Source organism: Talaromyces rugulosus, chromosome II (assembly GCF_013368755.1).
Source record: "Talaromyces rugulosus chromosome II, complete sequence".
Taxonomy (NCBI): Eukaryota; Fungi; Ascomycota; class Eurotiomycetes; order Eurotiales; family Trichocomaceae; genus Talaromyces; species Talaromyces rugulosus.
The window spans coordinates 2,154,372-2,165,865 of record NC_049562.1 but is presented as its reverse complement, the minus strand read 5'-3'; the positions used below and the strand labels follow the sequence as shown (position 1 = coordinate 2,165,865).

The window sequence follows — 11,494 nt, the reverse complement described above, 5'->3', positions numbered from 1 at the left end:
CATCGCCCCACCCGAGCGATCCACGGTTAGCGTCCCGCTCGGCCCATACTAAGAATAGTATCATCATAACATTCCATAATAGATATTTCCCCCTGTTAGCATAGCGTGGTTCCTGGTTCCTACCAGGGCCCGTCTGCCTGCAAACCGGGAGAATCTTGCCATTAGGGAGGGCATTGTCTTCAAACGTTAGGCAGAGATTATTAACAGCATCCCATTACTCCCTACAGTTCCGCTTTATTGATAATATGGCTCCTGGCAGTTTTATTCCATCAATAATTTGACCTCACGTTCGATCTTGTAAAAATACTCTCAAAAATGACTTTTTTTTTTCTCTTTTCTTTTGTTTTTTTAAGAAAAAGAAAGTTACTCATTTCTTCACCTTCTTGGTCTTTCCCCTCTTGTCCCAGCCTGCTTTCCGCTTCTTCCCCGTTTGCGGCTTGCTCACTCCAAGAATCTCCGCTTCTTCATCATCATCTTCATCATCTTTCTTCTGCTGCTGCGCTTCCTGCTTGGTCTCTTTATCCTTTTTCGCAATCTCCGCGGCATCAGGGAAATTTGACGCAGCTAGATGCTGAAGCACATAGGCAACACGATCCATATCGGTGGCCGTAAACTCACGCCCATCATCATCGTTTTCGCTTTTGGCTTTTTCTTCATCGCTATTGATTCGTTCGCGCAACTTGGTGACTTCTTCAAATAGTTGCCGGTACTCGAGCATACTGTACTTGAGATTCAATCCACTGCCGTCTGCTCGGACCAAACGCGCGGCCTTTTTGTAGTTGGATCGGTTTTTCTCTGAGCAAGGGAACCAATCGACGCAGAGCCAGAGGAACAGCTCATCACTGTAAAAAGGGATCTCATTTGCGTTGCCTTCTGTGCCGACAGCGAGAATGAGAGATGCCATTGCCGGTCCGACGGCGCGCAGGGGGGTGGTCAGCGTATCAAGACTCGTCTTGGGAAATGTCTCCTCTATGGAATCGGAAGAAGGTTTTTTGTCAACAATGGCTTTGTAGGCATCTGCCGTCGCCTTGCGTAGTACCGCTGGCTTGTTGGTTTTGATCATGCCGCCCAATTGAGGACGGAAACGGCCGCGTTTTCTAGACCAGAATACTTAGCAAAACAAACCCTTTCACGATATATTATTAAGTATGATTCTCACAGCTTCCAATCCAACAACTTAATCATCTCATCCTTGTGCATGAACATCCCCTCATACTCCTCCCCTGGTTTGAGTGTGTGGTTACTATCCTTCTCCTCATCTTCTTTCGTTGAAGTTCGATTCCTCACCTTCTGCGGCAGCTTGCCATACCGCCATCGGTCCAGCTCAACCACCGCGTCAGCCTCCTTGTCAAACGCCGGATTGTCGTAGTTCATCCGCTCCGGGTGTTTTCTGTGTTTTCGTTCCGCGGTCGCGATCTGCTGGCGCTTGCAGCTTTCGCGGAGTGTTGCAGGGTAGCAATCGAGGAGCTGTGCGAAGGTCGCACGCGTCATGTCCCATGAGGCGAATGAGGGGAAGGTAGACATTTTGTCTTTTTTTTTTTTCTGTTTCTTTTTTTCCTGCTTGTATCTTGGAAATGGATAGTTGGATAGCTGTCAAAAATTGATACTGGTCGATCGATCGGTTGAGCGTCTCGAATTGACAGCTCTTAAATTCGCAATTCCGACGTGTTGTATTTTACACCTTGGACATTCAGCTGGCAGATTGACTAATTAATGTCCAAGCCACGGAAGCCAAAGACAGAGTTTATCAATTGATCGACCAAGTCAAAAAAGTGGAAGAAAAAAAGAGGCAGGTGTTTTATTTTGCCGGAAATTTTTGGAGGCGGTGTAAAGTTCAACCAATGGCCAGCTCAGTAGATAAGTATGCGGTGTAATTCTGCCATTTTTTTATCAATCACCAACACTAACTACTTAGTACTTATTTTCTAAAGGAATGAGATAGTAATTAGAATAAACTGCAAAGCAGTGGATTAAACATATCATAATCATAACACTGGGTGCCAAAAACAGCAGATCTCCTCGACCCACTCTCCAACAATCACCAGATCAAAAATAAATAAAACTAACACAGTCAATGAAAGGAGATTTGCCAAGTATGTATAAAATCAAAGCCATTGCTCTTGGTCCACAATGCCCGGCGAACTAGTATTTGTAAAGAAAAAAAATAAACAAACATTGTACGCTGAATAGAAACAACAGGCCATGCTATCATATCAGCCTTGTTTAGAGTTGGGATCCTTCTTGGACTTGGATGGTGAACTGGCTGGGTCTTTCACAAAATTCACCCGGCGACCCTCTTTGCCTCGGTTTAAAGAGACGATTGCAGGTGCAAGAAGTCGGTCGCCTTTCTTGCCATGACCCCGTTTCAGGCTGGTCATGACGTCGGCGTTCGGCTCCGTGGCTGTCGGTGTTGCAGTGCCTTCATCGTCCTCTACTTCGATGTCATCGATTTCCTCATCCTCATGTCCAGCTTCTGATGAGCTCAGACTCAGGCTCTCCGAGTCCGAAGCTGCCTCAAACTCATCTTCATCGTCACTAACCAAACTAGGGGCCTGGTTTGACTCGACAGTGTGAGGGCTCAGATTCTCTCCAATATCCATCGGGTCCAAAGCATGCGCCCCATTGAGCTGCAGTGGTCCCGGTGTTTTCGAGGAGGGAGGATACGGAGATACATAGGTGGCCATTTTCGAAGGAGTAGCGATGTTGCGAGACGTATTCACACTGCGCGTCGTCTCGTGGCCTTTACTGCTGGTAGGCCGCTGGGACGCAGCCTGAGGCATGGTGGTGCGAGCCGGTAAACGCGCTCCTTGCAGCGGCCGACTCTCAGTGACAGGTGTTACGCCGTCGGCCTCATCGTCCGACTCGCTTTCAGATACACATGTGCTCATGTCCACGGTGGTCTTGGCATCGCCCACGATCTCGCCCAGGTTCAAACCCGAACCCATATCGGCCAAAAATGAAGACAGGTGGGGCGCAGCAGGCGACGCAATAAAGGAAGAGTTTGATACTCCAAAAGCACGTTTCCTGAAAGGGGATCCAGTAGCGGCTGCACCTATGGCTGTATTTTTCTGGTTTGGTGGGTTCCGAGGGGTAGTCGATTGCTTGGATTTGTTATCTTTGAATGTTCGATCGATAGCAGGTGCAGTCCGGATTAAGGGATGGACATAGCCAGGAACAGCTGTGCTGGTTGGCGTTGGCTCTGGAGGGCCACCGACCACGGCGCCAGCCTCATCCACATTCACCGATTCTCCGCATGCCTCGGCAGCCGCTTCGTGGCTGGCAAAAGTACGGCTGTGTGCGATACGACAGTGATTGATAAAACCCTGGGTGCTAGAGAAATCGTATCTTCGGCAGTCGATACACACTAGTTTGACCATCTGGTTATCACTCTTGCGTTTGATCATCATCGGACCAGCTTTATCCTTGGGTGGCGGATACCCGGTGGGTAGAGATTGCAACCTGGTGCTAACGCTGCCTCGTTGGGCACGAGCTGATTTGCCTGCAAGATGGCCGTGATCGGCAGCTCCCCTTGTAGAGTATCCATAGTTGGACATGGGAGCGGGCGAAATTTCGCCACCGTCAAACCGCGGATCAGGCAACAACCATTTGGAGTAGTGGCGAGAATAGGGACCGTCGACAACACCCCAGGGCGATGGCGATGTAGGAGACGGGCCGCTTCCGACGTACGGGATGGCGTGCCCTACGCCACTGCTGACCGACTGCGATAACCCCGTCAGGGCTGAAGAAGGGTATGGGATTTCAGCGCATCGACGCAGTTGTTCCAGAGCGACCTGGCATTTGGCGATTTCCTGGTCAATGAGACGAAGTTCGTCGTGCTTGAGAAGTACCTCCAGACTCAGTTGCGCATCCACCGACTGGCGTAAAGCGTCGATTTCCATATTTTTTGGCTTTGGAGTGTGTTTGTCTTGTTGCGGCGCTTCTTGGTTATCAGCACCAGACCACGTCGATTCAGGAATGGTCTGATTAGGGCCGGTCGACGTTGGGTTCGAAGGGTGGCTGTCGTCAGGCATTTGTCCGGGCGTCGGGTTTATGGTACTGTTACTGTAGTTGACATTCACTGTGTCCGTATTCGTAAGTCGACGCTTCGTTGGGGGCACTTCACCCGGGGGAACGAGCAGCTGGTTGTCGTCTCGTTTGCGTTTCAGCGTCGGCGGTAGTACCATAGGAGACTGGTGTTGGTTGGGAGTCACCAGCATTTCGGCCATGACTTTGTTTCCGCCCAAGCTAGATGTCCAGGGTAACAAACGGTAGATGCCTTGCGACAACGCCATCTGGGCGTCTGCCGGAGCCGCGTTTGTCTCTATTTTGGCTGAGGGTTCGATCGGCCCACTCAGTAGCGGATATCTGTCAGCGCGCGCGCGAACCCAAGACCCATCGGAGTTCTCTGACGACGTCAGAGCGCCGGCTGTGGTGGCAGAGAGAATATGGATAGGCAGAGACCGGAAGCAGCCGGGTTGCGTTGCAGAGCAGCAGCCTTGTCTGGGCAGTAGACAAGCAGGAGCGTGGGCGCAAAACTTCACGTGCAAGACGGGCGATGCGATGCGATGCGATGCGATGCGCGCAGGAGCAAGAGGGTGAGTGGGCTGGTTGACTCGGCTCCGAATAAATCGAATACCGGTTGGCGTCTGAGAGAGAGACAGGTGGAGGGTGTGTTGTGTGGTGAGAGTGTTGTTTGTTGTACAGGGGAGAAAGAAAGAAAGAAGGAGAGAAGGAGACCACGTCGCGAACAAACGGACAAAGGCCCAGGCTGAACACAAGGCAGGAGCACGGACGAGACAGGACGTGTCGGGCCGGGAACAGGAAGGAGGCTACCTGTTAGGTACAGGCGTAGCGGAAGGAAGGAGCGCAGGTTCTGGAATTGCCACGGCCCACCGCGGTTAGTGCCAGTGGAGGGAGCAGCGGAAGGTGTACCGTGCTGCCGGGAAGGAAGGAAGGGGGGGGAGAGTGGAAGGTCGCGGAAGGAGGCAGAAAGTGGCAGAAGAGGGAGAATAGAAAGAGGAAGAGAAGGAGGAGAGAAAGGGGGTTTGGGGCCAGGATTGGAAATGTTTGTTACTAACAAATATTCCCTAATAAAATAATAATATAATAAAATAAACAGGTAATCAGGACAGCAAAGCACCGCAAAATGGGGGAACAAACAACAAACAAGGGGAGAGAGCGAGGATCAGCTCGAGAATGACGAGATTAATCATTAATAATATTAATAAGGAAAGGGATGACGCTGAGACTGCGCGGCGCCAGTTGTGACTGGCCCGCGCCCGGCGATAAGCCTGTCTCTGCGCTTTTCCTTCACTTTTGTATTTTATTTTATTTTATGTTTTCTATTTTTTCTATTTAATTTTATAGTTTATTTTATTTATTTAGTTTACTTTATCGTACTATATATTATTATATGATATTTTATTGTACTTGCAGAGAAAACAGGAGAATAGGAGAATGACTCACCGTGAGACAAGAAGTGACGGGGATGATGCAAGGCGTCAAGCCCTGCAACTAGCGGGTGGGTCCAGCTCAGTCCAGCTCACGTCTCGGATCTCCGCATAGTGGGTCGCTTGACTCGTATTTTTAGTCTCCATATTTCTGATTTACTAGTACATGGAATACTCTTTATGGATTGTTTAATGCCTTTTTTGTTTATCTATACAGATTTATGTGTGAATATATGTAGGTATTTATATTGATATGTATATATATATATAGTTAAATATCAACTTTATAGTACTACCCTCTGATTCGCAAATTTCAATCATACCCGAACAGAATTCCCAATGCAGTCTAGCCATCTGTAACACCCAGATGCAGCCTCATCGCAGAAAAACCCCCAACTGGCCAAGGACGTTGTGTACATTAAGCTGTAATGGCCGCAGCCAATCAAACCAGTTTGTACATGTACAACGCTAGAGTCTAGACTATAGGTCTGTGCCACTACCTGGCTTGATACACTACAGGTGTCAGCCGAATAGACTGTTTCACCAACTCTACCATTTCAAATGCTACCAGCAAGAAAAAAAATTACGAGCTATTCTATTTTATTCTTTTTTTTTTTAAATTCTTTTTAAAAAAATTTAAAGTAAAATAAATGGCGTTAGACAGTAGTATTCGGCTCTTAATACTCTATTCCAACCAACGGCTCCACTAGTTGCGTAGGCGAATACCTGAAACGGAATCTACATGGAAAATATTCCGAGTAGCAACGCCCATGTACTACCGCCCTTTTATGGATTTATAGCCTTGAAGAATCCTTTGCTATAATTTTCTATAAAAATCAAAAATGCGTATAGTTATAGGCTAAAACATCAGTAAGATGTGACATAAAAAAAGTGTAATAAAAGATAGTAAGAAGAGTTTGAGGACAGCTGTACTTACCTAATGGACAATACATTAAGATCTAAACTACATATATACATCCCTGTCTTTGAAACATCAACCAGCTAAGATTCAAGTTTATTTTTCGATTATAAATATATATATATTACTAACGTCAACTGTATCTAACCCAAACCATTACAAATACCTCTTACTCCAAGTTTCCAGATGTCTCTTACATTGAAACATCTCTAACCAGATTTGAATCTGTCAATAGGGGATAGTCCGACCATTGCGCTGTCTAAAGTGAACTATTTTCACAGTGAGGCACAATCTTAAGATCTGTGTAAACGACCTACAGGCTAGTCTCGATCCTAGGGCTTGTGGCTGTATAGATACCCAATGCTTATGTAGATCCTCGCCTCTTATAGCTTCATATCGTGAACTTCGGCAACACTATTATACCCAAGGAGGGCATAGGCGGCTATGTTATGAAACCCCCCCTGCATGACACTAAGATGACACTAAACCTAGACTGCAGGATTTCAAACAGAATATATGACCATATTACGTAGAACTGTTTTTAAAGTAACAAGTTGCTATATGATTTATCAAGCTTCGGGATCTTGGAGTAGATACATGTATTAATCAAACGCAACAAGACCATACAAATTAGTAGAATATGAGTGCCTGTGGAAATAACGCTGAGAACAAGAGCTAGTAACAGCCAATTCCAACGTCATTTCCACATTACAACAGACGACGATTGTGACAATCCAATTTTGCCAATATGATTTCCGGCCAAGTCTCACTCTTCCATCAGCGCAGCCTCCAACACCGAACCATCTCCTATAAGATCACGAATAGCTGTCCCCGCTTTTCTCAGATCTTCTCTCGCTCTAGCAACTTCTATTTCAAGACCTATCCGAAATTCGGGATTTGTCACACTTTCCTGGACTGCATTTTCATTTCTTAACGTGGCCAGATCATCTCCAATCAGGGCGAACTGTTTGAAAACTATATCCTTTATTGTCTGCTGTAGTGTATTAGAGATGGCGAGGAACTGCGCCTTAAAAAGTCTGCGATGGTTGTTGAACAAGGTTCGCGAGTGGAAGCCGGATCCAATTATTTTTTTCTGGCGGAGATGGCTGCTCCTCCCTAAAGACCGTGTGAGGACAAAGTTCATATAAAACAGATCGAGACTCTAGGGAGAGAGAGAGAGAGTTGCGCATGAAAACATACCATATTCCACCTTCGCTTTTCCGTAAGTTTCTGCCATGATTTGTCCCACAATTGAAGTACGGATAGGCGATAGGGAATCAGTTTGGACAGTAAACATCTCTTCTTCAAAATCCTCGAGAATGTTTTCGATATCATATAACAGCAGGCTTTGGTGATGGATAAGTGCTGAGGTCAGAGAATTCAGCACAGCTTGCAGGTTGCGATCAGAATTCGCTATCGCTGGCATCAATACAAAGCTATAGAAGATGATAAAAAAAGAAAAAGACCGTGGTTGACCTACCACTAGCACGTATAACCCTGAGAACATTCCTGAATACCTCATCGACCGATTTATACTGTTGATTGAGGTATGACTTGACATCGCCATCAAATGCGTTCCATACTCCTTCCATAGCATCCTTCATTGAACTCATGGCTTCTTCATTCCAACATCGATCCCCTTGTACACCTATTTTGTACGTTCCGTCATGCCGGCAAAACGCAGCATATGAACTGTGATGGAACTAAAGACTGTGAGAAGAGCCCCCAAGCCATTTGGTGAATGAAAGGAAAGAAATACCGACTCCCAGAGCAAGCTTGTTTGCCCCGCGCTAGCACTCCACTGCTGCGCTCGATCTCCTGAATGAATCTCGTAAGAAAAGTGAAAGGGTATTGTGGGTGTTCATTATTGGTCATAACCCACTCATGTACTGCCCAACCTGGTTCTCGAATTTCGCTACTAATTCGCGTGAGATATCATTGATTCGAGAGACAGGAGAAACAAACTAAAAGACAAAGTAAGCAGATATTATTTCTCATGGAATTTCGCAAGCTTCTTACGTCGTCCAATTCCCGCTGAATAGCAGACACGGTGTTTAGGATTTCTTGCTTTCTTTCTGCATTGGCGTCCCCCAAACTAGCATCAATCCAAATTTGAACCGAATTTAGTAGTGTTGGAATCTCATGTTTCATGTAGTTAATCGTCTCTTTGAGATGACTTTCGGCGACTATGCCGATACAATAGCGCCGCAGTTCAATAATGCCGCTGAGGTTAAGAAAGGGAAGGGCCTTTTGGGTCGGCTTATCACGCTCTTGCCAGTATATGGTATTGCTAATGCAGAATGTCTTGAGGTTTCCCTCTCTCAGATCACTGTTGTATAGGCTCTGGAGATAGCTTGAAACATCTCGATTTCGAATATTGATAATATAGTGGCTCAACCTGTCCAGATTAGGGAAGTTTTCTTCTTCTCATGATGGGATAATCTCACTGAAATTCTAGTTCACTCAGCAACTTCCTGCAAAGGTAGTAAGCACTCAAGGCCAACAAGTATTTAGATATGGATAGCCCACAAAGCCCTATCGCGTTCCTGTTGAACCTCGAATCGATCTTGCGACTCTTCCATCGAAGTAGGAGGAAAGTCGCCAAAGTCGATGTATTCCTGCTCGAGAGATGCGAGAATTCCCTTCTGGTCCAAGACGTCTTGCTCTATTTCCAGAATCCGGTTACTTTCACGGGGATAGTCCTTTCTTGTCTGGATCGGTACAATAGCCTTTTAGAGTGTTAGTGATATTGTAATGATTTGTTCCAGATAGATCACTTACATCTGATTGCGTACAAACTACAGCGATGTTGGGAAGTGAAGCCTGACGAGCTAATTGAAACACTTCCTTCACTCCTGCATCTGACTTCGCTCTACCAATCCTTGCAATAGCGAATACCAGGTCGCATTGCCTGACGTACCGTTCGGTGACATTCTGACGTGCGTAATTGAGATCCCGAAGTCCTATACATGTATCAGTCAGCATGAGAGTTGATATTTTGCACTGAGTGCTCACCTGGGAGGTCAGCTAGAATAAGTCCTCTGCTCAATATATGTGACCTCAGATACACCCTAAGATGCTTATATATTAGTTGTCTGGATTATATGATTAGATACAAAACTAACTTCAATTTCCGTATAAGAGGCCAGGAATATGCTTGATCTCTTTCGTCCGTCTCAGAAGCCAAGACTGTCAGTCGATTGGAACACTGATTGATGTCGCTGAACGACTCTCGCAGGCTGTTTTCTTGTGTACCTAAGCTTGGAAGCACTTGCTCTACCCAACCCATCATTGTATCAATGGCATCGCTAAAAGGTAGAGTATCAAGAACCTCAGGGTGATCATCCAATTTGTTTCGGAAGCTTGCTCTAAAAGTGCTTTGTGCAAGAGCTGCATTTTTTCCGAGGTCCTCGCGGTCTGCGGCCGACATAGTCGGTGACTCTGGAAACTTATGTTGTCGATACGCTCCAAGAAGCTGTTCAAACTGACGCCGGAGTTCTTGCATCGTAAAATATTCAATTTCAATGAAGTAGTCATCTCTATCATGGAAGTGGTATTCTGTTACCACACATGTGCAAGCAGCACCGCTATTGCTCTGTTTCGCACCAACATCAGTTCTGTAAACAATGAATGTTATCGACCACTCAAGACTTACAGCACGTGTGAATTCAGCTCTATCTAGTAATGAGTTGATCAGACTGCTTTTGCCCACACCCGAATCCCCGACAAATCCAACTATGCGGACAGAAGACGGTTGAAATGTACTTAATCTGATTGCTGTCTGGTATGCATTTTGAATGCGAGAATTCTGATCTTGATGTAGATCCGATATTGATAAAAATTGAGCCAGCCTTGCAGTAATATTCCTCGCCGTGGTCAGGATTGCTGGCACCTCTCTTTCATAAAATAGTACCTGCGGAGGCTCCTCATCCTCTACCTTGTGTGACGATCGATCAATACCAGAGCTAGATCGGCGGCGTCGTGATGGTGTGGTAGGGCGACTTAAACTTTGCCTAGTGGTGGTAGCTGTAGAGGCGTGTGCCAGAAGGTCGTTCGGCTCTGGAGATTGGGTTGGCTGACGGCTATGACCAATTTCCAACGCACCAACAGCCTCGACTAGATCTTCTGTTCCTCTGCTGCTTATCAAAGAAGAAGATGGAGTGGGGGTGACGCGAATCGATGGGGTAGGCGAAGTACCTGACCTCTCTTGAACAGTCGAGTTTGTTGAGCCGGAGGTTGATGCCTGCGGCGTTAGTGAGCCTAACCTTAGAGTTTGTAGATGTCCATTTAGACTCTCATAGCCAGAGCTCTCAGAGATTATAGTACGGCCAGGCGAACTAGATGGGGTATAGATTGGTGAGGCCAGAGAGCTACCACTGCCTTCAGACGTTGGAGTTATGTCTCTTTCTATGGACGGCAGAGGGTAATCGGGATCATGATGGCCCCCATAACCCAGGCTTGATGAAGTTGTGTCTGAAATTTCGCTTCCTGCCATGGTACTCGGCGATGAACCACGCCCGTGACTACTTGTCCCCGGTACACGTCTAACCATTAGCGCGGTGGCTTATAAACGTTGTGGTAATCCTTGGAAAAAGAGACTGGGACCAAAAAGGAGATCGAAAAAAAAGAGTAGAGAAAACAGAGTCCGGAAATGAGCAGTTCTTATTCAAAAAAGCTAAAGAATATGCTTCTAAGCGCCCAACTTATGCAGGTATGCGGCGCAGACGCTGGGGCCGGCCCAATAACAAGTTGTATGTTTGGTTAACACCCCACTCCCAGGCAGAGCAAATGGTAACAATGTAACCTATTATCATGGCCATTATTAATTATAGCATACGGCGTAGACAGAGGGGTTGTCTACCCCTCAATATTTCGCCCCATTCTACATGCTGAAGTGTCACCCCCTGCATATTTTACCCTAGACACAAGCCTAAAAGACACGAACGACTGGGCGAGAAGTGAAGTTCACAAAATGCAGGAGGAATTTCGCCATTGCAGTGCTTACGTTCTTCATCGAACCTATCTATGTTGAGGTCTTGACAGCGAATTAGTTGAATGTTGGTCTGATACAATACGCCAGTTTCCAGTCCTCCAGTAGGATTATTGGGGCTCTATTACCGAAACT

The 11,494-nt window shown here is 46.4% G+C and overlaps 3 protein-coding genes across 3 annotated transcripts; all 3 read right to left on the bottom strand.

Moving 5' to 3' along the window:
• Positions 1-367: 367 nt before the first annotated feature.
• On the bottom strand, positions 368-1,590 carry TRUGW13939_03225 (uncharacterized protein; the record flags this gene model as incomplete). The annotated part of the gene is made up of 2 exons (XM_035486410.1): positions 368-1,097; positions 1,160-1,590. Coding segments are annotated over 2 exons (1,161 nt in total), but the record flags the coding sequence as incomplete, so codon positions are not given.
• Positions 1,591-2,213: 623 nt separating this feature from the next.
• On the bottom strand, positions 2,214-4,292 carry TRUGW13939_03224 (uncharacterized protein; the record flags this gene model as incomplete). Its single annotated transcript, XM_035486409.1, has 1 exon — positions 2,214-4,292. The coding sequence occupies one exon, from the start codon at positions 4,290-4,292 to the stop codon at positions 2,214-2,216; it is 2,079 nt and encodes a 692-aa protein (XP_035342302.1).
• A 2,843-nt stretch (positions 4,293-7,135) lies between these two features.
• Positions 7,136-10,864, bottom strand: TRUGW13939_03223 (uncharacterized protein; the record flags this gene model as incomplete). Its single annotated transcript, XM_035486408.1, has 12 exons — positions 7,136-7,485; positions 7,570-7,782; positions 7,850-8,072; positions 8,129-8,187; positions 8,252-8,333; positions 8,389-8,767; positions 8,817-8,843; positions 8,899-9,098; positions 9,151-9,332; positions 9,385-9,440; positions 9,495-9,964; positions 10,025-10,864. 12 exons carry the CDS (start codon positions 10,862-10,864, stop codon positions 7,136-7,138), a joined length of 3,081 nt encoding a protein of 1,026 aa, XP_035342301.1.
• Between the last annotated feature and the right edge of the window lie 630 nt (positions 10,865-11,494).